Source organism: Excalfactoria chinensis, chromosome 1 (assembly GCF_039878825.1).
Source record: "Excalfactoria chinensis isolate bCotChi1 chromosome 1, bCotChi1.hap2, whole genome shotgun sequence".
In the NCBI taxonomy this organism is placed as follows: Eukaryota; Metazoa; Chordata; class Aves; order Galliformes; family Phasianidae; genus Excalfactoria; species Excalfactoria chinensis.
This window is the reverse complement of record NC_092825.1, coordinates 14,165,420-14,190,550: the sequence shown is the minus strand read 5'-3', so window position 1 is coordinate 14,190,550 and position 25,131 is coordinate 14,165,420. Positions and strand designations below refer to the sequence as shown.

General features: G+C 37.5%; 1 protein-coding gene across 1 annotated transcript in view; it reads right to left on the bottom strand.

The window, feature by feature from the left end:
* CPNE8 (copine 8) overlaps positions 1 to 25,131 on the bottom strand; it is an 87,558-nt gene that overhangs the window by 25,900 nt on the left and 36,527 nt on the right. Inside the window, exons 7-11 of the mRNA XM_072359429.1 lie at positions 17,880 to 17,943; positions 13,643 to 13,746; positions 12,655 to 12,759; positions 10,074 to 10,115; positions 3,931 to 4,006 (exon numbers count right to left, since the gene is read on the bottom strand). Coding sequence (XP_072215530.1) covers positions 3,931 to 4,006; positions 10,074 to 10,115; positions 12,655 to 12,759; positions 13,643 to 13,746; positions 17,880 to 17,943 — 391 coding nt within the window. The remainder of the gene's footprint in view (positions 1 to 3,930; positions 4,007 to 10,073; positions 10,116 to 12,654; positions 12,760 to 13,642; positions 13,747 to 17,879; positions 17,944 to 25,131) is intronic.

Sequence of the window (25,131 nt, the reverse complement as noted above, 5' to 3'; positions counted from 1 at the left end):
CAAACAGGCTAAATAAAAGTGACTCTCTCTCTTCAGTTTGCCACACTGCTACCTCACGAGTATTTTTCAAACACAGAGCAGGAAGATGGAGGTAACAAACTGCCTACCTGATCCATGGTCCTTTGCTCACAACTCTCCAATGGTCTGGCCTGAGTTAATGACTACAGACAAGAAATATGCTGCTAATTGCCCAAAAGAAGATTCATGACAATCTTCTGCTTCACATTACCTGACAATGGGCACCTCAGGAATTGCTGGGAAATGCACTAGGGCTTGGAATGAAATGTCATGGGAAACAAGGTATCTTCTAGGGATCAAATATCATTAAATCACAGCTTCTGTCTCTCACAATTCCAGATACTATCATAGTAACAACAATTGTGTAGGTTTTGCTTAAACTTCAGGTAAGTGTGTAACAGCACTTTCTAGCCTCCAAAAGCTTTATGCTCCTGCAATAACCAAGGAAGCTACTTGAGCTATCATGTGTTAAAAAAAAACCAAACAAGTCTATCGAAGAGAGCTTGTTATATCAATGTTTCTAATGCAAAAACACTCAAACAAAAATTTCTCTATCTGCCTTGGGGCAGTCTATCTGTAACGCAATTAAAAAGAATTTGTTCAGTCTCCTTTGTTCTGATATTGTACAGACTGATCATGTGAAAGCAGTGGGAAAGAACAGAGGATTGTCACATGGGGAGGGAAACACTGGCTGTTCAGAAAATGTATGCTAATGCTGGGAATAAGATATTGACATTGTATTTAAGAAACTGCAAAATCACTGTAAGAAGTTATGACAGAATTTTCCTGGTAGGGTAGTAGTCATGTCAGTGATACAATAAGAAAGGACAGTTTCACTGCACACAGTACTCCGCGCTGTGACACTGTAGAAAGCTTCTGCAAATTACAGTCACTCTTTAGGGTCGATTCTGGATCTAAATAAGAAAAAGATGGCTGTAAGTTATCTTTGTCCTGTTTCACACAGCAGCATCAGTGCTCATCTTCAAAATAAAAGTGCAGAACATAATTGGAGCACTCTCTTTCCCTAGTCTGCATTAACGCTTGCACAAACCATCATGTCAGCATTTTAAGGAATACGGTACATTACAAAATACTGGTTTAATGGCCAAGACCAAGGGATGGCTTAAAGAATAGCAAAGATCTGCATAGCACACATAAAACAACAACAAAAGAATAAAAAACAGCCTATAGCTGCATAGGTTTGCCTTCTCATTATTAGCAAAGTTATCTTTCCACAGAGAAATAACACATTTTAATTTTGAGACGCACTAAGGAAGCACAGAATGATGCTGGAACTTAAGGTGTAAATGGAGAAGCTAACCTAAATCTTTCAAAAAGTGTACTTACAACCTGAAAAGTCTCAAGTACTCATGCTGAGGGACAGAAGAGGTCTTGAAATTAAGAAGTCTATTAGTGCGACTATGATTAAATTAGATTTGTTTTACTTCTAAAGCACTCTTGGGTGAAACAGAAATGAGAAAGTTTTCATCATGGGATTAAGACTGTGTTCAAGAAAACCTTACAGACAGGCTGCTCATGAGTTTCACCAATCTGGACACATGAGAGTCCAAATACAGGAAAAGCCTCTGCTATCAGAATGGACAAAGAGAGAACAAGAGAACAGTCTTTGAAGCAGCTGGTCACAGAGCCATTCTAAAAGCAACAACAGCCCATTTGACCCCACAAGTCATCATATGGCATCACACAGAAGTGTATGCATTACCTGTATTTTAATTTGAAGGCAAAGTAGCTGCCAAGTTTAAAGAGGAGATGCTCAGTACTAACAAGACTACACTAAAGGAGATTTGGTTGAAAAACAGTACTTCTGTTTTCTGAATGGCACCTATGACCTGTGATATTGATGTTAGGGAGCTTTAGATACTGCTTCCTCCTGGGAAGGCTGGAGGGATAAGATCAAAAGCTTGGCTTTCAGTAACAAATGGAGGCCAAGGATATAGGCACAGAAGAAATGCCAAGAAAAGGATCACACACAAGGTCACATGTCTCAGTCAGGAAAGAGCTCCAGAAACAAGAAGACAAATACTTTCAGGCACTTCCGAAACAACAGAAATGTAAGTGGAAAAAAAATGTTAAGTAACTTATTTTTAATTCAGCTCCTATACATGGTTTCCATGGACTAGGGTTTGCTGACTCATTTCATGACACCACAACTCTTTAAGAGAATGGGAATTCTCACCAACATTTTCCATTAGAGGACTGTTTTTAATAGGAATAATCCCGCTGGTAACCAGACCCAGGAATGGGATGCATTACTGAGGTGTGGTGACAGCAATGTAGTGTATGAGGATGAGTCAAGGTTTGATCCAAAATGATCAAGGCTCCACAAATTGAGACAAAATAAAGGCAATTTCCAGGAGGATGCATGGTTGCCTTTCCTATATTTCCCCCAGGAATTCTGGCAGATGGAATTCTGAGTTATGTTCATTACTCAGTTGATATAAACATCTTTTAAGTTCATGAGAGAGGAGACTGCAACCTCTTCAATATGAAAGGAAAACAACTAAACTAAAAAAAGAGAATGGACCATTCTTGCGGTTAGCAGTATTTATAAGCTATGAAAGGGATAAAACATCTCCTATTTTATCATCAGTTAATCTTCATAAATGATATGTTGCAAAATTTGCAGAAAGATACACCTGGAAACTGAAAAAAGAATGCACATAAAAAAGTCAACCTTAAACACTGTTCTTTGGGTCCTTCGTGACTCCATGTCATGCAAGCACACTCAGCACTTTCTGATGTTCCTCTGTCCCCAATATATACCCACCATGGAGCAATAAACAAAGCACAGACTGTGCCCTGCCTGAACAGTTTTCTTGTGTTGTACAAATGCTTATATTCATAAATGAAAGACAGTAAAAATGAGAATAGAACTGACCAAGGAAGAGAACAAAACAGTGAGCATAACGTTAAAAAGAATGTTCATTGCAAATCTCTGAAAGTCAGTCTACAAAAGGCCTACAGAGGAAAACCATCAAATTCAGCACTTCAGCTTACGGAAAGCATTGGGCACAATCCGTCCACTTTGTCTATAAGCTTATGTGAAATGGAGGATGCTGAAAAGCTTTCACAGAAATGGCTAGACAGAAATGGTAAGGAGAAAAAATCTGTTCTGTTTTCCAAATCTTAGTAATCTCAGACATAATTAAGAAAGAAGTGTCAAATCAGGGATTTACCAGCTTTGAAATACACAAACCTGTACATTGTCAGCAATGGGGCCCTGAGAAGACAGTGACTGTAGATGTGGTCTACATTTGCCTACTATATAAAGTAAAGTCATATAGCAGTTTGAAGTACTTGAATTGACTGCCTGATAATCCCAACAACTGGCAGACAAATGAATCCCAAACTGCAAATAAGAAGTGTATCTTTAAGCAAAGATGGTAACTGACAAATGGCAATGGCAAACAAAGAAAGAAGGTAAATTCACTGTTGTTTGTAATCCTAGCATAAAAGCTCTAAAAATTCTCACATCTGCACCAGAGGCCAAACACGTCTCTGCATCTGAAGTAGGGATTGTTGTTTATTTAGGTAAGAGAAACTAGCATCCAACTTACAACATGTGTTATAGTGGGTAAAAAAAAAAATTAAAAATGACAAAATGCATACACAGAAATGGTTTACAGCCCAGTAGTTGCTCCAGATTATGTCGAACAACCCAGCCATCTGAGTCTGAAGTTCTCTTGTCACCCAGCGCACATGTACATGCACACATACCTACCAGCTCTTAAATGCATTTAGATTTTCTGCTCTTCAAAAAGGAGGAATGTGAACTAATTCCAAAGCTTTAATTTTGACAAGCACTGTGCAGATTTAACCAGTTAACCATGAACACTGGAAGTTTTCTCACTTATTTTCTGAAGATGAACAAATAAGACTCAGAACACCTACCTCATACACGTTGAACTGAGATTGCCCTCTCGATAACTCCCTGTAACTTGTTGTGAATTCTCCAATGAAATCATGACTATAAAAAAAATCAAAGAGGCAGTATTACTACTTTAAACATCTCGTACACATATTTGCAAAAAAGAGAAGCACAACCAGTATGAACAAACACCCAAGAAAGCAGCAATAGCAAAACATGAAATCTGCTTAAAAAAAATGTATTTTCATTTTGTTTTGTCTTTAGCGATAACAATGAAGACTTGATTTATCAGGTTAAATCTTTCTGATAGCTTCTGCTTAGCCTAACTGCACAATGAAGGCTAAGTTGTAAATTGTTTACATGTGAGGCAGATCACTGAAGAATTTAAAACAGAAAGGGCTATAAAATATTATCACCACTTTCTCACTGGATCACCACTGGCATCTTGATCTAACACTGAAATAGTGGTTACAAGCTTTTCCTTTCTGAATACTACTTCAGTTCCAAGACTTAGGGAACTGGGTCTGTTTAACCTTGAGAAAAGAAGGCTGAGAGGGGATTTGATCCAGGTTTATAAATACCTGAGGTGTGGGAGCTATAGTGGCAAGGCTGGTCTCTTTTCAGTAGTGCGTGAGGACAGGACTAGGGGTAATGGGCTGAAACTTCAGCATAGGAAGTTCCACACGAATGTGCGCAAGAACTTCTTTACAGTGAGGGTGACGGAGCACTGGAACAGGCTGCCCAGGGAGGTGGTGGAGTCTCCTTCTCTGGAGATATTCAAGACCCGCCTGGATGCCTACCTGTGTGATGTGGTGTAGGGAGCCTGCTTTGGCAGGGGGGTTGGACTCGATGATCTCTAGAGGTCCCTTCCAACCCCTACAATTCTGTGATTGTGTAATAAATTCAACGTTTCCATGCTCTGTCACTCACATTTTAAAAACTGCTTTGTCAGCTCTTAGCCAGGGGAGATCACACAGCAAAGTAACCACTGTGGGCAGGGTGGACAGAGGGAAAGCACTGGATGATGCTCCACTGTGAATGGCTTCTGGGGTCAGGGAGCAGGACCAGAGAAACATGGCTGCCAGATGGGAGTGAACGAAACATCTGGAATGGGCAGCAAGCACACAGCTGACTGCCAAGCAGCCTGCTACACAACTTCCAGGTGTCATGAGACCTTCTGTACCCATCTCTGACCTTGCCAGCGGAACTTTTCTCACTGCTGATCCAGCTCCCACTCCCTCCTGATCCTCACTCCCCCTGTTTTCACAGCTCTTCCCAAGCAAAGCACCATACCTCGTCTACACTCTGCTTTCCCAACCAGTGAGCTACGATAATAACCATTTTTTTCATCTTTCCTTCAATGGAGAATGAGAATAGAATGTCGGTTTTATGATTTTGTTGCTTGTAAAACTTGCTTTTAAGATTTACAATGCAGTTCCAATTAAGCTATTTCCAATAAAAGCGAAGTTAGATATTCCTGAGAAGTGCAAGGAAAGGAAAAATAGAAACAATCCATAGCAACATGAAATTTCTTACTTTATTAATAACAAAACAACAAAACAAAGTTAAAATCTCTCTATCTGAAACCAGCAGGAATTCAAAACTATCTGTAAGCCATGCAATTAAAAGGTACAGTCATCACAGCAATACCAGTGAGACAAGTAAAGCATCCCAAAGAAGGCTTGAGAAATACTATATAGTGAACCTATTACCGACTACTCTGATTCAGAGTTGAGAAACAACCCCCTTCCACCCTGGAGACTGGAAAATTGCTTCTGAGACAGACAAAGACTTTTCTTAAGGAACACATTTTAAAGATATTGTCTCCTTTTTCTAAACACTCCCAGGATTGCGACAACTGTTGTACCAGGGGAATAGAAGAAGGCAGCATATAAGCAATAGAACTTGAGAGCTATAGAGACCACGACACATACAATATATTTAATATTGAGTCACCACAGCTCCGGAAAAAAATTCACCTTGCTAAAAGATGAAGCTTTGCTTTTTATAACAATTTATAATAACTGCTAATTTTCAAGTCACTTGGTATTTTTTTTAAAGCAGAAAATCAAGCAACTGCTCATTGACTACATATGAATATGCTGTAGCAGAGGATAAGCAATTTCAGATAGGGTTTTTCTCTGGGAAAAATACTTTGAAATCTGTGGTGCTTCCTTTTCCCTGTGGCAATATACATGGACTGGTAAGAACTGAGCCAGAAAGATTTAATTCCTCTAACTAATCTTATTAAAAAGGTGTGGACATAAATAATCAGTCTCCGAGCTCTCTGCATTTAAAAGACCATCAGCTTAGACATGAGAAGTCCCTATTGAAATGGATGCATGCCCTTCAATAGACTGGCTCTAAAAGATGAGTGCCTGCTGGACATTTGCCTTTGCTGGAAGTATAACTCATTTAGAAAAACATAACATCAATCCCTCCAAACATTCACGATTGCACACCACCCTATCAGTTTCCTTATTAGTGTCTGAACAGAGAACCAGAAGGAGTTGTCTTTGATAGACTTTTGGCTCCTAACACCAACCATTCCTAGACTCAGACACTTCTGTCCATGAACTGCATGTCCGAACTGTGAATCAGAGACTCTCAGTACGTCAAACAATCACTTGAATCCCAACTCACTAAAAGTGCCACTTCTGGTACTGTGCTTTGAAGTGCTGAAAATCACTTTGAGAATTGTCATTAGCTTTGTTGGTTTTGTTTCTTTTTTTCTTTTTTCTTTTTTTTTTTTTAATAATCTAAAGGAAAAAAAAAACAATGGAGAAAATGTCAATCATCACCCCTAATAATATGTCAGTAGGAAAGATGAGAAGTCCAACAATTTAAAAATCAACTAAGTAGCTGGAGAAAGAGGTCAGAGATGGAGGACAAAAAGAAAGAGGAAAGCAGCCGGGATCTGAGATTTACAGCCTCTCTTGCAGTCTTAAGGTTCTCAGACAAATTTTTACCTCATGTGGTGGTTAGATTCTCCAATGCTTGTTTTGGAGCCCCCAGTTTAGCATGGTACTACTTATTGTTTTATATTTTGAGAAAAAAAAAACAAAACCAACATTTTATTCTGTATAACAGACTGTAAAAGCCAAGGTTGTGGAATGGCTTTTGCACCACAAGGTAACAGTTTCTCTGAAGTTACTGAAAAAGCCTTCAGAAAGAAATAAAAACACCCAAGTATCGCTGATGTCCTTCATTTGTGTTCACACAGGCTGTAAAACAGATGAAGCAGATATGCCCACTAAATTCTTACTAAGTTTCAGTGAAGAGCAATCCGCCTCATTGCTGGTTGCACCTCAAATTCCAGGTTTCTTTCTCAAACTTTGCATACATATAATTGAGCTGCTCCAGTGCAAGAGTTTATAAGAACATGTCTGTATTGATACTTCAAATAATGCACAACTACACTATTAAACTCCTTAACCAGAATTTGTGAACAGTTGAGTTATTCCTTCTCAGATGATTTCTTCAAGTGAAGGAAAATAAAGGAATTCTCTACAGATCTATTTATTTATTTATTCATTTGTTTATTGAACTAGTAGTTGCATTCTACATCCATTAGACTACTTCAGTACTCCAGTTTTTATGCCATGGATTTGTATCAGTGTCACATATCCTGGTACAGAATCTTCCAAATGTCTTCGGAAATAAATGACACCAAAACTCAGCGCTGCAAATAGTACCAAGCCAATATTTCTGTTGGAGGTGCATGAAATATAAAAGGAGAATCCGGTGCAGTTAACTGTCCATATAAAACCTTTTTGCACTGCTTGATTAAAACCATGGAAAAACAAATTATTTAAGTTAGAAATGTTAACTCATCTAAAACACACAAAAAGAAGCAAATCTTTTAAACGATTAATGTTCATGTTAAGATGGTCCAGCTAAGAAACTGTAGTCAAGAAATTCTAAGTCAAGTATAGTCAAGAATTGAATAGTTAGGAAATTGTAAGTGATGCTGTAAAATAAATGAGAGCTAAGAACATACAGTTACTTCTAATGGAATTTGTGAACTTCACAGCAACAAACTAAATTCCGGATCCATTACCCAAAGCATGGATGATACAGGATGTAGAAAAAAAAAATGGAAAAAAATTCTCTAACTCAAGGTTGTTGAACAAAAGAACACTAAATCACAAATCAAGCGTATGTATGGTAACGTTGTTTTACTGACTGCAGAACAACCTGCAACATTCAATCTAACTTGCTTTGCTCTCTAGCAAGCTCCCTAATGGTCTTTCAAAGGTTGTTCTTCCCAGGACTGCACATCTCTGGAGCACAAACAGGCAGCCCAGTGAGGTAAACAGCTACTGTATCAACTGATAATTAACAAAGATTTCATGAGAAGCGAAAATTAATGTAATCTGTTTAACAGTGGCACTGTACAAAACCTTGATAGACAAATTAAGCCAGCCTGAATAGGACTCACTTCAGATCCATCTTGCTAACTCCAAGTCAAATTAAAAATGAATGTTCTTGCTATGATCACTAGTAAGTCATAAGCGTCACCAAATGACAATTTCTTTCTATTGAGACAGATTCAATCAGAATGCAGAATACCATTTTCCTTGGTTTGATACTGAAATAGCTTAACTGATTAGCTCAATCTAGCAGCTTGATTTTTAAATTGTCTGAAGTTACACGAGATGAGCGCTGTCTCATCCTTGAGGAATTTAACGTGTAAGAAGTCAGTGCTTTGTGTGCTTCTAAATTTAAATAAGGTGGAAAACAAGAGGCAAAAAACCATACGGTTAGAGTAAGAGGGAATACATGTAAGTAATATTCTTCACCCTTTTTTTTTTTTTTTTTCCTTTAGATATTAATTTAACAGGTATTCAGAATGAGATGTAAGCAAAAACAGACAATCTTTCAGTGTCTGGGACAGCAGAGGCTACTGATGGCCTGAATTCCACAGCATGTTGACATCTGCGCTCAACATCACACCTATACCGTTATTATTTGTCAGATTTCTTCCTTTTCTTTTAATCACACCTCAGATTCACATTTTGAAGGAAACAAGTCAGCACATGGGGTTTAACGAAGATTAATAAGATTGTTCTTTTTTATTAACTTGCAAATATTGCCTAATTTTTCATTTTCAGAATATTTTCACAAAGTATTGTATCTTGCCTGCAAATTGAAAAGTATGTCACTTTTTTGAAGATTTGGCAAATTTAAGTATAAACTAGAGGATGTTAATGTAATTAAATTTTTACAGTGACGCAGCAACTTTTTTTCTAATAATTTTAATCCTCATATTTTTAACTGCTTATGCTACAAGCAATTAATACGGTTTTTTTTGTCCCTCCAGGAATTATCTAATCAAGAAGGCTGAATTTGTTCTACTGGGTGATAATTGCAGAGCATAAGTATGTGGTAAGAATGCTTATAAATCAACAGATTTCACGATGAAATAAAAAAGACTAAGGTGTAAGCTGAGAAAGCTGAAACTAGTTTTGGCTCTTGTCAGCAAAGGAAGGAATGACAGCACAGGGTAAATTTCCCTATTACTAATGCAAGATCTATTCTGGCCATAGAAAAACTAGAAACAAATGCCTGTAGTAATATTAGCGACATCATATAATAATTAATATACTCTTAAGTATTCAAATGTAACTGCATATTCATGTATTTAAAAATATAAATTAATAAGAAATAATTAAGGCAGGTCAACTGAGAAATAGAGATCAACATATTTTTGTATTACATGCAAGTGCTAGAACCATGATTTATAAATATACTTTCTCTCCAAAGTATGAAGACAGAAACTCAAGCATTTTTTACAGAAGAGGTCTCAACTCAGTCCGACCATAAAGAGGGCATGCTAAGTAAAGTCAGTAAGGTTGAACAATTACATATTGCCCATTTTGAAATTAGCTACAGAAAATCCACATCTATTCCACCATCCTCCTCTTGATGATATTTAAAACCCTTTTGCCTTAAGCAAAAAAAACCCCAAAAAAACCCAAAAATGCACCAAAACCAAAACACCCATTTCATATGTATACAGTAAAATTAGCCCTAAGGAGATTCACAAAACATGCCATCTTACTTGTTCCATCTTACTTGTACTTATTTTGATTGTAAAACACAATAGAACTGTAATAGTGCAACTTTTCAAAATAAATAGAAAACAACAGGACTTATGTCTTACCTTCCATCTCTATCCCAATCATACACCTCTACTTTAATTGTCCTAAAAAAATTGAGAAAAACATTATTAAAATTCATATTCAAATGTACAGAATTTCATTTAATACTTATATTTAAGTGTATCAGGAAACCTCAACTACACCAAAGCAAGAAGACAAGATTTTCTATTCATTTCTTATTGTGAAGAAGACAGAAAAATTTCTGGGTGTTCTGTTGTTGTTGTTTGTTTTTCTAATTCATTTTTTAAACCTTAAAGTGCTATCAACCTTTTCAAGAAGGTTAACAAAATGAGTCTCATTGTGACAGCTATTGGTGTATGCTATTATGTGGGAAAGGGATATCTACTGTGAGGTAGTAACGCCTTCCAGAAATAAATAAAGAAATAAATAATATGCCTATATTTGACAAGGTCTTCTTTTGAGAAGAGAACTCAAGCAGGTCATTACATAACACAAATTCTTTGATAGCATGGAGCAGGTTAATAACAATACATTACCAAATAAAGCAAACCTCTACAATTCTACTCCATACATTTTGGTTGTTAAAAGAAAGAAACAGCACTGGAATAAAAGAAAACTTCAATCTGGTAGATGGCATTAATCTCTGCTAAACAGTCTGCAATAGTGGAAAATGGAAACTGTGTGATTCACCCAAGATTTGGCAAAGGCTCTATATGTGGCTGCTGACAAAAGAAATCTGTTGCACTTTCATCCCTATGAGCTCCCTCTTACTCCGCAACAGAGGAAGATGCTGCTTGGACATCTGACCAAAGAGGAAAGTGCAGCATCATGAGGGCATGGGTGGGTACAGGGACAGAGTTCACTCAGTAGCATTAGCTGCAGATAAATTGCTCTATGTAAAACTAGAACAGATGTTTAGTGTGGCATATATTCTAACCAATTACATTACTCTCACTTTTCAACACCTTCCACAGAACTGAGAGTACCATAATCTGATCTGTGAAACTATCACTATCTGAAGGAAACCAAGGGGATCGTAGGAAACTAATCCTCACCTTTGGAAGGAAAAGTTTTCAAATTTAAAAAAGCAAACCACAAAAACAAACTTTAGATGCTTCTTCTGGATCATCAGCCAATACTAATTTAAATTTGACACCTAAAGTATATTTCCTGGTGTCAAATGTGATTATTATAGGGAGGACTGTAAAGTTTCATTGAGTCATTTGTTTGTAAGGCATTCACAGAGCGCATTATGTAGAAAGAATCGAAAACATGATCAAAATTGGAAAGTAGTTGCACAACAATCTGAGGCATGCCATTATGTTTTTTAATTCTCTTTCAAAAAGCTGGAGTTGTTTTAGTATTGCATTTAACACGTCTCTTTTATAACATTATTATAAAAGACTTTTAATTAATATGATAAACAGTGCAGTGTACAGAGACTAGCAACATGAGCATTATTTTGCTCTGAATTATGCATATAAATCCACATACAAGTTAAAAATTATACCTGATTAGAACACATTTATTATGAAATCAATGCAATATTTCTCCATCTAATTGAAAAAGAAACACAAATGATAATAACTGTAACAAGTATTTCTCTAGGACAGTATTAGGAATGCAGGAGAACCCTTTTTCCTTAAATTTGAAGCGAGATGATACCAAGTACTGGAAATGCATGACAGACAGAATAAAGTAGCTGTGATCCAGTACGAAATGCTAAGAATGGAAATTCTCAAAAAGATTGATAAAAAAAAATCCCACTTCCCTAGCAAAAAATCTGAATTAGCTTTTGACCTTTCAGTTTTTAGTTAGTGGTTTATAACAACAGAACTTTATTACTATGCAAGCATTCTAGTGAATATAAGCACTTCTTACTCTCCTACTTCTTCGGTCTTAGCTACTTGGACTTAGTCAAGTGAAGCACAGACCAGCACAAGCAATGGTTTCTGTTTATAACTTGGTATTAGCTAGTAAATCATAACTTGATTTGCTTCCCAAAAGGCTTGCCTTCATGGTAACAGATTACAATAGCTTTACTCCATACATTTCATTGAATAATTGCTGTTGTAGTTTCCATGGAAATAAACAAGAAGGATTACTTTCAGAGCAACCTACATACTATGTGCATTTTATCTATTGCTCATACTGTTCTTCTAATCCTCATATTTCATATTTCCTTCATTATTTTAATCTAAATATTATACAACACTCTTCTAGAAGAATATGATTAATGCTATGCCTATACTCCCTTTGAGTCTTACAAAAATAATTTAAATGCTCCAGATTTCAGGTGGTAGGGATAGACAGTTCACCAGACATTTATCTGGCCACATAATTATAACAGCATTATCTTGATTTATATCAAAAATATGAGTAGTGATGACAGAATAACAAGTCACCATCAGCAACTTAAACACTTACTTCATTGGTACTGTCAGAAGTTAACAAGTCAGTTTTTAAGGACTCTAAAAACATCCATGATTCCTCAACTTAACCATCAAGCTTGCTGATAAAGCATTGGTAAAAACATAGTTTATGATCATGTTTTTTAGAGATGCACCCTTTAGTATGGGATCACTGAAAATGTATGCTAGGAAAGCTTAACCTATAGCTTACCGGTCATAGTCTCCGTTACACAGGGCTCTGACAGAAATCTTGAATGCCTGCCACACTGGATTTAATGTATTTTTTACAACTTCTGTTTTGTGGCAGATTGTAAAACTGCAATTAAAAAAAAAAAAAAAAGAAAAAAAAAAAAGATATAATTTGTATTATTTACTTTTTATTTTGAGTCACCAAATATGGAATAAAAAGATCTATAATGTCTGCGCTGGTGCAATGTCTGTATAAAGTTTAAGCTAAGAAAACAAGTCCAGGAGAAGAGAGGCAAGGGGAACTGATGAGAACAGATCTATTTGTGTGTGACTATGGATGAAGGTGCTATGTAATTTTACACCTAAAATTTTCTTACCTCAGAAGAATTACATTCAGTGAGCTAGTTCAGAAAATAGCAGGATATGATTCCTGCTTAACAGGTAAGAAACTCAGTCAAAAGAGTCATGACTTTCTCATGCTTGTTCACTATTTTATGTATTTTTTTATAATTTTGTTTCTTTTTTTAACCAGGGTTTTCTCAGACAAAACATATAAGCCTCCATGAGATTTCTTCTCTCAAATGAAATATATATGAAATTTATATGAAAGATAGTGTGTTTTACTATATTACGCTTTCTCTAAATGATGCAAAATGAAAATACTTCTTTTGAATCCTCATTTTGGATAGTGAATTGTGCAGAAGAAAATAGGAGGCAAGGTCACTGTTGAAATCAATACTGAAATTCCACACACAGATGCAACTAAAGTTGACCTTTGAAAGAATGTTTCTCAAGTTCCAAAGATGTATATGCTTATCTGAGCTATTACTGAGAAGGTACTTAACATTCGTTACAACTGTTTTATTTCTGTGTAGCATAAATTAAAATTCAATAAACGTAAAAGAAATACAGCTTCATCTGACAAATATTAGGAAAAGAAAACTACTGTATTATCTGCAAAGCAATAAGCTGCTACTGCTTAGGAGCAGAAATATTTAGCAGGCATCTACCTGCCATCTTCATTGCTTCGATGAAATACCAGGAAAGGGTCAGATTTCCCAAAGAAGTCCTTCTTGTCTAGTTTGTTCGCACAAAATTGCATTAAAACTGAATCCTGAAATTGATAATACAGAAAAATTAAAAACAGCATGTAGTTTGCTTAAGGAAAATTAAGAATATAATTGACTACTAACCATACCAACTGAAAACAAAATGGATGTGAGGTGTCTGGCTTCTAGATGCTTTCTACTTATCATATTCTTGCAAATGTTCTTACAGTGCAGCTTGAACTGCTAAAACAAAGAATTCATCCATAGACGCGTGCAAATGAAGTTCTATGCTAAATACCTCACAATGTTTCAAATACTTTCTGACAGCCAGTGATGTATTTTCTAGGAAGTAGATGCACAGCTAAAGAACACATTAATTTTAAAAGCTGCAGTGACACACAACTAAGTCTTGTTCCTTCAGTGACTTAAACCTGCAACTTTCTGCTCCTGCTGTCCATAAAGCAAACAGCTTAGCAACTTCCTACTAAGATGCCAGAAGTTTCCAGAAAATGAGATTGGAAGGTACCAAATAAAGCCATTCTCATGCTGTTGTGGACAGGCAAATTGATAGATCACACACTGCCATGTCTTCAGGAAGAGTCATATCATAGTATCATAGTATCATAGTATTGTGCGAGTTGGAAGGGACCTTAGAGATCATCGAGTCCAACTCCCGGGATTCGAGCCCTCTGTGTAGCAGAGCGGCACTTCTACCCCCTGCTCCACAGGGGGGGATTCGAACCCGGGCCCCCTGGTGTTGCAAACGGGAATTCTACCGCTGCGCCACCGGAGGCACACAAGAGTGCCAGAAGGATTACAATGCAAACTCATTAGCTGACTGAGGCAGGGCCTACTGGATGGGATGACTATATTCTATTATCAGGCCTACATGTGTACAAAAAGCAAGATGAAGACTAGAGAAAACATGATCCACCATCACGTGGGGCAGGGGAGCAGGTGGCAAAGGAAATGGAAAATTTGTTTCCTTAGACCCTTCTGTCTTGGTCTTTACTGCTAAGATCTGACTTTGAGAATCCTGGGCACCTGAGACCAGTGGGAAAGTCTGGAACAAGGACAACTCCCCTGGGGAGAAGAGACCAAGTGAGGGAATATTTAAACAAACTGGACACACACAAGTCCTGACAGGATGCATTTGTAAGTGCTGATGGAGTTGGCAGTGTCACTGTGAGGCCACTTTCAATTATCTTTATAAAGCTTCGAACTGCTGATCTTCAAGGAATTGGGATTAACATACAAAGTCCAGCTGAGGATGAGTATGTACAGCAGTCAATAATAGGGTGAGTAACAATTAACACGTTTGTTAATGAAACAGAGCAGACCCTCAGCAAGTTTGCAAACAACACAATGCTAGATATAGTAGCTTCTCCATCATTTGCTTGTGTCACTATTCAGAGAGACCTGTATGAGCTGAAAAAACAGGACAACATGAACGCCATAAAGTTCAACTATGGGAAATGGACTTTGAGGGCACAAATACAAGCTGCAGGACAAACAGCTTGAGAGTAGTTTTGCAGAAAAGAACTGGGTGGGCTTAATGGACATGGATTATGAGCCATCAACACATACACGACTAAGAAGGCCAACAGCCTCTTGTGCTGCACTAAGTAGAGTGCTGGAAGGAAGCAAGCTTAAGGAAATGACTCAGTACTAGTGATAGCATACCTGGAGTACTGTGCTCAGTCCTGAACTTCCCAGTACAGGAATGATAAGGACAGATAGTATTAATTCCAGAAAAAGGGACACTAAGATGACTGATTGAGGGATTGGACTGCCTCTCATATTAGGAGTAGTTATGAGAGATGAGACTCTCTTAGTCTGGAGAGAAGGTGGCTCAGTGGCTGAGTAACCTGCTCTGAGAAAAACAGGAGGGCTGGACTAGACAGTCTCCCAAGGGTCCTTTCAACCTCAGCAATTCAATGATTCCAAAAATCTTTGCCATTTAAAACATAAGCTATCAAAAGAAAAGAAAATCTCAGATCACTTAAGAATTAATCTAAATAATGAACAACCTTAGATATGAAAATATCCCAAAGAAAAGATGTGACAGTTCATGAGGGAGAGCAAGAGACTGTGTCTGAGATGACATGATAGAGAACGAAGAAGAGACTATAAGAGGAGGAGAGACTGACTCCCAAATTCACTGTAAGGTCCCTTCAGTGATTTCACACAAAAGTCATAATATATGCAAGCCTTGAGTGAGGTGAACATGATACGTCCATTTTGTCATCGGATGGTTTTGATCAGGCACTACCAAAACTTTAACAAAAGTAAAACAAAAGACAAGCATTTTCCATGACTGTACATCACTTGTGCTAGTAACACAAGAATCTCCTATTACTATATGAGAGAGCTATCACTTACTAGAATCTTTCATATCATCACGTTTGACAACACTTAGTGCTTACTGATTTTTTCTATGGCAGTGGAAGGAGAGGTGTGAACACAGGCTGAAAGACAAAGTCACTGCATAGAGCAATTACAAAGTTAGTACCCACTCCCAAGTAGGTCAAACATTTGTGTATGGAAAAAAAAATGCCAGAGCAAGAAGCCGATTTCTTGAATTTAGTTAGCCTTTTTTTCCATTTAAATCTGACAGATAAGAAAGAAAAACACTAGGATACTCCTTAGTGAAGGACAAAAACAATACACAAAGCCTAACTAAAAGTGACAGACTTAGGAATAAGTTAGCCTAACAAATTCCATTTCAAGGACACTTGCTGTTAAATCTGAAAGAAAATTAAGTGTCCACTGCTTCTTTCAGAATCTGAGCCAAAAAAAGGGCACACTTTTAATAAATCTATTATTCCAACACTCATTATTAGCTGAGAAAAGGTATTTTGTACAAGAGCACTCCCACAGATGCTGTTAATGGCAGTTACATGAAACTGAGCTGGAGCACCCTATTAGCATAACTGTGCAGGACTGGTAGGTTGTCTGACAAATAAGATTTTAGCCTGTGTGCTGTTCAAATACACCAAATCTGCAGAGAATTGATACAAACTTGACTAAGCTAGAAGTAAGGCAGAAAATTAAGGATTGCTTTCTTATAAGAAGATCTTTCTTTGAATGAACTTAAGAAAATAAGACCTAAACAGACTAGCTATTGTATATATTTGTAATGAGAGTGACATTACTGCTGCAGAAATAGAATTATTATAATAGAAAGAGAATAATTAACAGCTTATGGCCCAGTATGAAAGTTAGAAGTTACACAAAATGGGAAGCATTAACTCCAACAGCTGCTAAAACTAAGCCTCAGAAAAATATCTCTTCAAGCCTTAAGCTATTTCTGTAAGTTTACATATCCAATCTAATACTGCCCAGATCCCCTGGATCTCACCAAATACCTGATATTATTTCTTTCCCCATTTATGATTTCATATCTTGTCAACATAAACTCTTCTAAGATACATACTACAGCCCCATTCAAGATACACCATGCTTTGACTAACTCCCTCACCTTCAGATTCCATCCCTTCTTTATCACCCTACATACAATCCTTCCTTATTCTTCCTTCCAGTCTCTGTTTCTGCATGATTTCTGCTTGCTGCTGGCTCATTCAGTGATGGGAAGCAAAATAGCTGGCCTGGCTCCAGGTACTTCCTGACCAATACGACTTCTCCTCTGTCCAATCTACTCCATGATCCCCTAAGAGGAGGAAAAGTGGTGATAGTAGTTTGGGAGGGTCATGATCACGCCAGGTCTCTCCCCTTAACCAGCCAAATTCCCCACTGTCTGCTCCACACTGTGAAATTTTTTTGCTTTCTACTAAATAAGTAGGCATTTGCCATTAGTATTTGCATTTCCCCAGGCAGCCTCCACTTTAAAGGAATCTGTCTGAACTCTTTTTTTTTATGGAAATTCTTTTAAATATCTATGTAGCCTTTTTTTCAATAAACATTAACATCACATTTCTTTAAATAATATGACTCACTATTAGCATGTTTTTTTTTTAAAGACTAGATTAAGACTCAAGAATAAAAACTTAATGTTTCAAATTGTTTATTGCTTCTTTACTACATAAAGCTATGTGTAACTGATTGAGAAAAAACCAACCTAACTTCTTATAGAAGTCATAAAATGGAAATTTATACATTTTACTTACAACAATCTGGTGCAGTGCAAATCACCACTATTTTCACTTAATTTTTCACAAAGCAATGAACACACACTTACTCGACAGCAGCCCAATTCCTCTGCTGTTACGATGACAGTTCCACACTTTTTCCCAGGAATGCCTCTACAAGAAAATGAAACCACATCACCTCAGTACTGTGAATGGTACATTTAAGAAACTTACAGCTGACACAGATAAACACATGTTTTCAAGTGACAAAACTGATGTCATGACATGAAATTTCACTCCTCAGTGAGGACTCACCTGTCTGACTAAAAAGGTTGGTTAACTTAAGCGAATGGTATATTCCTTCTGATTTGCTTCAAACAGAATAGTTTTGGTTTCAAAGGAAGTAACATAAAAATTTTAAATGGGCTGAAATGACAATAACCAGAAATTGTTCTCTTCTCATTAATATTTCATTTAGAGATTATGACTGCAAAGCTTATAAATTCACAGAAATGATCCTTTCACAGATTTGCCTTAAAGAAAACGCCTATAATAAATTTAAAGCTACACATGAGCCTCATTTTTACAACCATACTAAAACTGAAATGTTTATGAAGACACATAACAATTTCCCCATAATATCAGATGGTTATGCACTAAATCATAATTCACACAAGCAGCAATTAAGCACATGCTGTTGCAACATCAGAAAGTACAAAACAAATCCTCAGCATAAAGAGCAATACAGGAACAGAAAAGTCACATAATCTGATAGTATTTGTGTTGCAGGAAAAAGAAGTACATATATTTAGGTACAACTTTTCTGTGTCCATTAGCACATGCCCTGGTAATTACTACTGGATTTTTTTTTCCCCAATTTGAATGTTGCTGCTTATGCTGACTTTATTTCTAGTTGTTACTTCTATCTTTCTTTCTTGAAGTGGAGGGGGAGGAGGGGAAAGGGGGAGGACGGGGAGGAAATAAAAAAAGAGAAGAGGTGGGAGAAAAGTTCTTACAAGCAGATCAAAGTTTAGAAATTATGAATACAGGAACAAAGATTGACACAGACCCTGTGTAAAGATCTTGAAAGCTCACTGAAAAGTCCTTTGTAGAATGTGATGCTTACGTCTATAAGGAATACACCAGGGAATGCTGCTCCTATGCCACTGCAGCCATTGACCAGTAATCACAGAAATGTGTGACTCTTCAGTGCAACCAGGTAAGTCTGATGTCATAGACAATATAGTAGATAGGGAAGCCATGCAAGTTCTTGATAATAAATTTTAACTGACACTTTAAATTCACACAAATCATCACAGAATCTTAGACTGGTTTGGGTTGGAAGGGATCTTTGAGATCATGCGGTTCCAGCTCCTTGCTATAGGCAGGGACACCTGCCTCTAGACCAGGTTGCTCAAAGCCCCATCCAGCCTGGCCTTCATTGCCTGCAGGGTGGGAATATCTGCAACCTCACTGGGCAACCTGTTCTTATCTTATCGCTCTCACTATAAAAAAATTTTCTTTCTAATATTTAGTCTAAATCCACCCCCTTCCAATTTAAACCCCGAGAGACTTCCATTTAACATGGCTTGATTTATATAGTACAATACAATCTAACACCAAGCAGGAGAATTTTCTGAAAAAAATAAAAAAAAATAAATGGAAAAAGAATCTAGTCGCTGCAAAAGTTATACAGTATGATTTATAGTTCAATCCACTTCTTGTAATGATTTGGTGTTAAATCTGCCACCCTCCAATGGCTCAGTGCCTGAAAACTAAGGGATATTGACTTGTAGTCTCAGACTTTCTAAAGATAAAAAAACTTGTGTTGGTAACTTTGGAAGAGTACCTCCAAAACATCTCTAATTCGGTAGTAAGAGAAGCAGCAGAAATGACTTAGTTATAAGAGTGACACTGAACTTACATGGAAAAATGTTTCAAGGAACAAATGACCATGACCCATGCTCTGATGGGTAAGGAAGAAATAGAAATCTCAGAAGTATAACTAAAAATCCAGAAGGTCCCAGTACCACAATTCTGTAGGCTATGTTATTCAAATAGAAAAAACCATTATCAGAAGTAGCATCACCTGAAGCAGAACTCTTGCTACACAGACACCTGAGTCCAGGACAGACTCAAAGCAGAGTTAGGGATTTATTTGACATGTAGTCCACACAGTGACAGTGCTTATGAACAAAAGCAATATGCAAGTCCTTTGGTGTGAAAAGACCAACAGATTTATTCCAGTCTGAAAAAGTTGTTGTGTCACATGCAAGATCATGAGAAATACAATTTTGACCACTTCCTGAAGAGCTGGAGGACTAAAGTAAACTGCTGATAAGCAACCTTTGTTTCTAAGAAACTGACAACAGTACAATGATTTAGGAGAATCTTGTGCCATTCTGTACCAAAAATAAAGTCCTCAACAATGCCTGTATGTCTGTCGACTGGGTACAGCCTTGAAAAGTTACTGTCTCCCTGGAAGAAGTGATTCCATGACTTGAGACACTGTATCCGCAGCATAAAATTAAGCTTGAAAAGACACTGTGATTTAAAAAGAACTGAAGGGGAGGATCTTGCTAGAGTCGGTGGAAAAGTCAGAGAAAGATGACAATTAATCTTGGAATCTGAGCATCTGAGAATAAACAGAGCCTTAAATTTGGCAAGCTGAAACTGCAGTGAGGCAGAAGATTAAATTTTTTAGTGATCTGAAAAGTGTTCACCATTCTCTTCCTGAATTCATAGAACCTAAACCCCATGGCCATAACTGCTACAGATAAGAGTATAGGACAGATATATAGGAAGTACCTATTCCAGGGCTCAAGTACATTTTTTCTATCAATTATGTTGACAGCAAGATGACAAGAACTTCCCCAAACAGGCCAGCTGGATCCAGTACAGCCTCATTAACAAGCAACGGCACTCAGATGTGAATAACTAGTGTACAATGCTCATTAAGCTTTGCAGCAGCTCTGCCTCATCGTTAAAGGGAATCCTGACAGGAGTGCACTTTGTAGGTCCTGGAAGGAACATTTCTCAGAATTATAAATATAGTTAGTACATATCTTCTCTCTTGGAAGATAGAACGTGCAAATATCAATTTGTGAAAAATTTCGAGGAAAGTGATGGTCACTAGAGGGAAAAATAAAGCTGCACCAATTCTGAAGTAGATATACTCGCATCTCATTCTTTCATATTCATACAAATGGGGCACACAAGGTCAGTCTGAGTAATTCTTACACAGAGCTTGAATTGAGAAAGCATTTAATGAATTGAGTAACCCAAAAGTTAAAGGGAGTAAAAATTACTGTTAAGATGACAAATTACCCATTTCACCTGCCTTGTGTGACTAGATTTATTTCCCAGGAGAAACGAGCCAGAGGAAATGTTCGCATTTGTACTTGTCCAGTTTGTAAAACAAAGTGCAGCAATAAAGAACTGTTTGTGAACTGAAAGGCTCATAGACAGTCACAGGCACAACAGGGTAGGACACTACCATACTGGAAACAAGAGTGCTCTGCTACTGACAGGCATTAATGGTCTTCAAGAAACAGAAAGGGAGGTTGAGGAGATATTCTCATACTTGCCAATAGCAAATACTATTAAATCCACTCCATGGCATAATTCACTGGAGCTCATAAAACCAACAGAACTGCAAGTCATGCCTGTGATGAAGCCAAAGAAGAAAATTGTGCCTGTTCATCTTCATTTTTGCTCTCACCACGAAGGACAGTACCAAGATATGCATTTCAACCTGCTGGACAGATCACTGTAATAAGTGACCCTCTCAGCTGGAGATCTATACTTTCATCTTGATCATGTGGACAACAGAGGTATTTTACCCTGAAAAGGCACCAAAGGGAACTTTTCCTGGTGATGAGCAGTCTGACTTAGCCTTCATGGGAGCCATGGGTTCTCAAATCTCATAAGGGTTTTGTAGATGTTCAAAGTGCAATCTTCAAACCCTTCTAACTTTCATTTTGGAAAAATGTCAGAGTTTACTTGAATGTCAGTAAGAGGATAAAATTCAACCTTCTCAAGATGCTTAACTACAGAAAGTGGTACTTCTGTAGGGTAGCTGATTGGAACCGTAACAGCAATGCGCATTCTCTTCTTTGTAGAGATCGGAAGAGGAAGAATTTTAATGAGCTTCAGCAATTCTGTAAGAGAAAGAGCTCTTTGATCTCAAGTGAAAGGTTGTAAAGAATGTTCAAAATATGAAAATGTGGACTTGACTTTGTAAAGAGAACTATAAATTCAAAGCAGAAGATATCCTTAGGAAGGAAAGACATGCAATACTGTCAAAAGAATCACAGAATCATTTAGGTTAGAAAAGACCTGTAAGATCATCAGGTCCAAGAGTACTGAGACATTAACCACACCTGTATAAGCCAACAACCATAAAATGAAATGCAATGAACAAAATAAGACAACTAATGTCTCCAGACACCAAGGTAACCAGACTCCAGAAAGTCTAGAGTGAAAAATCAATTAGCCACAGCTGTCTATGGCGCTGTCAAAAACTCCAACAAAATAAAACACAAACACTGAGAAGAGATGTAAAAAATCAATATTAACAAATGTATATGCACACCATTTATACAAAAAGGAGGGTATATTTTGAAACTCTTCAAAAGGATGACTGGCTTGGGTCCATTCAGTGCTCGACAAGTAACAGAGCAGACCTAAACAACACCTGTTTAGCCAAGAAAGAATGTATTACATTGGTTCACACAACCATGAAATAATGATAAGACAGAGGAAGATATCAGTGAAGATTCTTTCTGATAGCCAATTTCAAACTTTAAATTTTATCTGCTACTCACTTCAGACTTGATAAACCACTGAACAAATTCTTTTCAACCTAAATGTTTAAAGTAAAATTCAGGAGCTTACTCAGAAAAACGTTACAGTGTACTGAACAATTTACCACATTTAAGACAGAATGAACTAGAAAGACCTTCCAGAAATCAGAAATATTTCTCTTAGCAAATATGGATGCCTTCAAAGTCAGCCCCTGCCTCTGACCAAGTCACCATAAGCTTCCTCCCTTCCTCCCTCCCAAATGCCATCTAGTGCAAATAATTAATGACATTCAGAATGCAGTATGTGATGTAATTCACAAATTCATACCATAAGTTAAACTAAATTATCACAGCTGTTAGCGTAAGTCTGAGAATATTTGTTCTAGCATTAGGAAACAAATTAAGGCAAACCCCTTGTCTCAAACACAGGATAGCGTTCAAGTGAATAGACAAGCAGGCTGCACAACCACCCAGTTACCCCACCTTTGAGAGGGTAAGAGCTCCCCCGGGAAGGGCTTGAGAGTAGTCTGATATACCCCTCTCATGTCTACTTCACATACTCATGTTCAAAGCTATATCTTGGACAGGTGCTTAAAAGTTTCATATCATGGATGGTTGAATCACAAGCCGTTGTTGTCAAATAACCAAAATGGCTGCTATGGTTAACCACCTCATATAAGTCGCTTTTTCTGGGTAGTTTTTCAAGTCACTTAGGGAAACAGTCAAGTGAACATATATTATGTTGCTGTGTGCGCAGGTCTGTTTTTAAGTTTAAACAATACATTTGTAGGAGTTTCCCAGAATTTTAATGCAGACATTGAAACCTTCCACACCTTGAAGAGGTGATTTGAGGAGCTGAAGATTCTCATTACCTTCTAAGTACTTTTCAGTGTGCGCAATCCTATTTCTATGGATACAGAACATAATCACAAATGCGTAGTGACACTAGTAGAACTGTTTAGCTATAGGTAAATTAAGCCCTGATTTAAAAATAAACTGTGTATAAATACTGCCATTGTCCTTGGGTGGGAGGGCATGGGGTACAGGAGAGGTTTCAGAGTAGGGGTTTAAGAGGGACTAGTCATAAAAATCAAGTCTTTCAATACAGCTCTTGGCTGATTGAGCTGTGCATATTTGGAACCCCTTGAAATTCAGCAGAAATACATTTGTGAACTCAATTTCCAAGCACTGAAGAGAATGTGAATTATATTGTTAAAGGATGTTACAGCACTAATGATAACAGTGCTCATGGATTTTAGCAAGAGAACTAACAGCTCACAACAAATCAATTTGAATCACCTGCAGTTGGCTGTAAATTAGGGAAGCTAAACCAAAGGCTTACTTTGCAAAAATACTATGTGAAAACGTTTTGCTAACGCTTTTCAAGGTTTTCACTGTCACTCAATTTCTAAGCGCCAACAATACAGGGAGAGCTGTTGAGCAGCTGATATCTGCCCTAGTAAAAAAAAACAAAACCAAAAAAAACCAACAACAAATGATTGGAAGTAAGACATTTACAGAAAAAAATGAGTCAAGGCTAATGGGCTGGAAGAGCATAACAGGAGTGCCTATCTACAATGCAGTGCTAGCCAACCTCTCACATCCAGAAGTGCTTTAACAACCCCAAGCAACCCTACAGGCTTGGGGAAGTGTGGTTGGAAAGCTCCCAGATGGAAAGGGACCTTGATGTGCTGATGGACAGTTGGCTGAATATGAGCCAGCAGTGTGCCCAGGTGGCCAAGAGGGCCAATGGCATCCTGGCTTGTATCAAGAATGGTGTGATGAGCAGGACTAAGGAAGTCATCCTGCCCCTGTACTCAGCATTGGTGAGGCCTCACCTCAAGTACTGTGTCCAGTTTTGGGCACCTCAGTACAAAAAAGACATGGAGGTACTGGAGCAGGTCCAGAGAAGGGCAATGAAGCTCGTTAAGGGCTTGGAGAATCAGCCCTACAAGGAGAGGCTGAGGGAGCTGGGGCTGTTTAGTCTGAGGAAGAGGAGGCTGAGGGGAGACCTTATCGTGCTTATCTTCTCACCTGCAGAAAAATCCATAGATCGCATAAAGTTTTTGACAAATTTTATTGGGTAAATTGCAAATATTTGTCTTGTTTGGAAACCGCATTACTGCAATTAATAAAAATAGAAATAGGAAAGTCCTGCTTTGAAACACAGGGTTTTCTTCCTTGATGCTTGAACAAAAGGCAATACAGATTTATGATGTGTTAATCTGCAGGTTAGATGATCTCTTGGTTGGGTTATGAGGATGTTCTGACAGGGTATCTCAGTGCTTCGGTAGTTTTATAATGTCTTTTATTGCTCTGATAACAGTGTTCCATGCTATCAAAAGGATTCTGATGAGATTCATTAAGCACAAATGATTCTGTAAATGCTGAGTGATAGCCAACATTAAATCCATGCTTAAATCAATGCAATAAGGCGCTATGCTTGTATTATAGGAGCTGTTAAAATTCTATGATTCTATGAAAAGGTAAGTTTTACTACGTGGATTATAAATGGGCACACCTAAAGAATGGTTCTTTGCAGATTTATGCAACATGA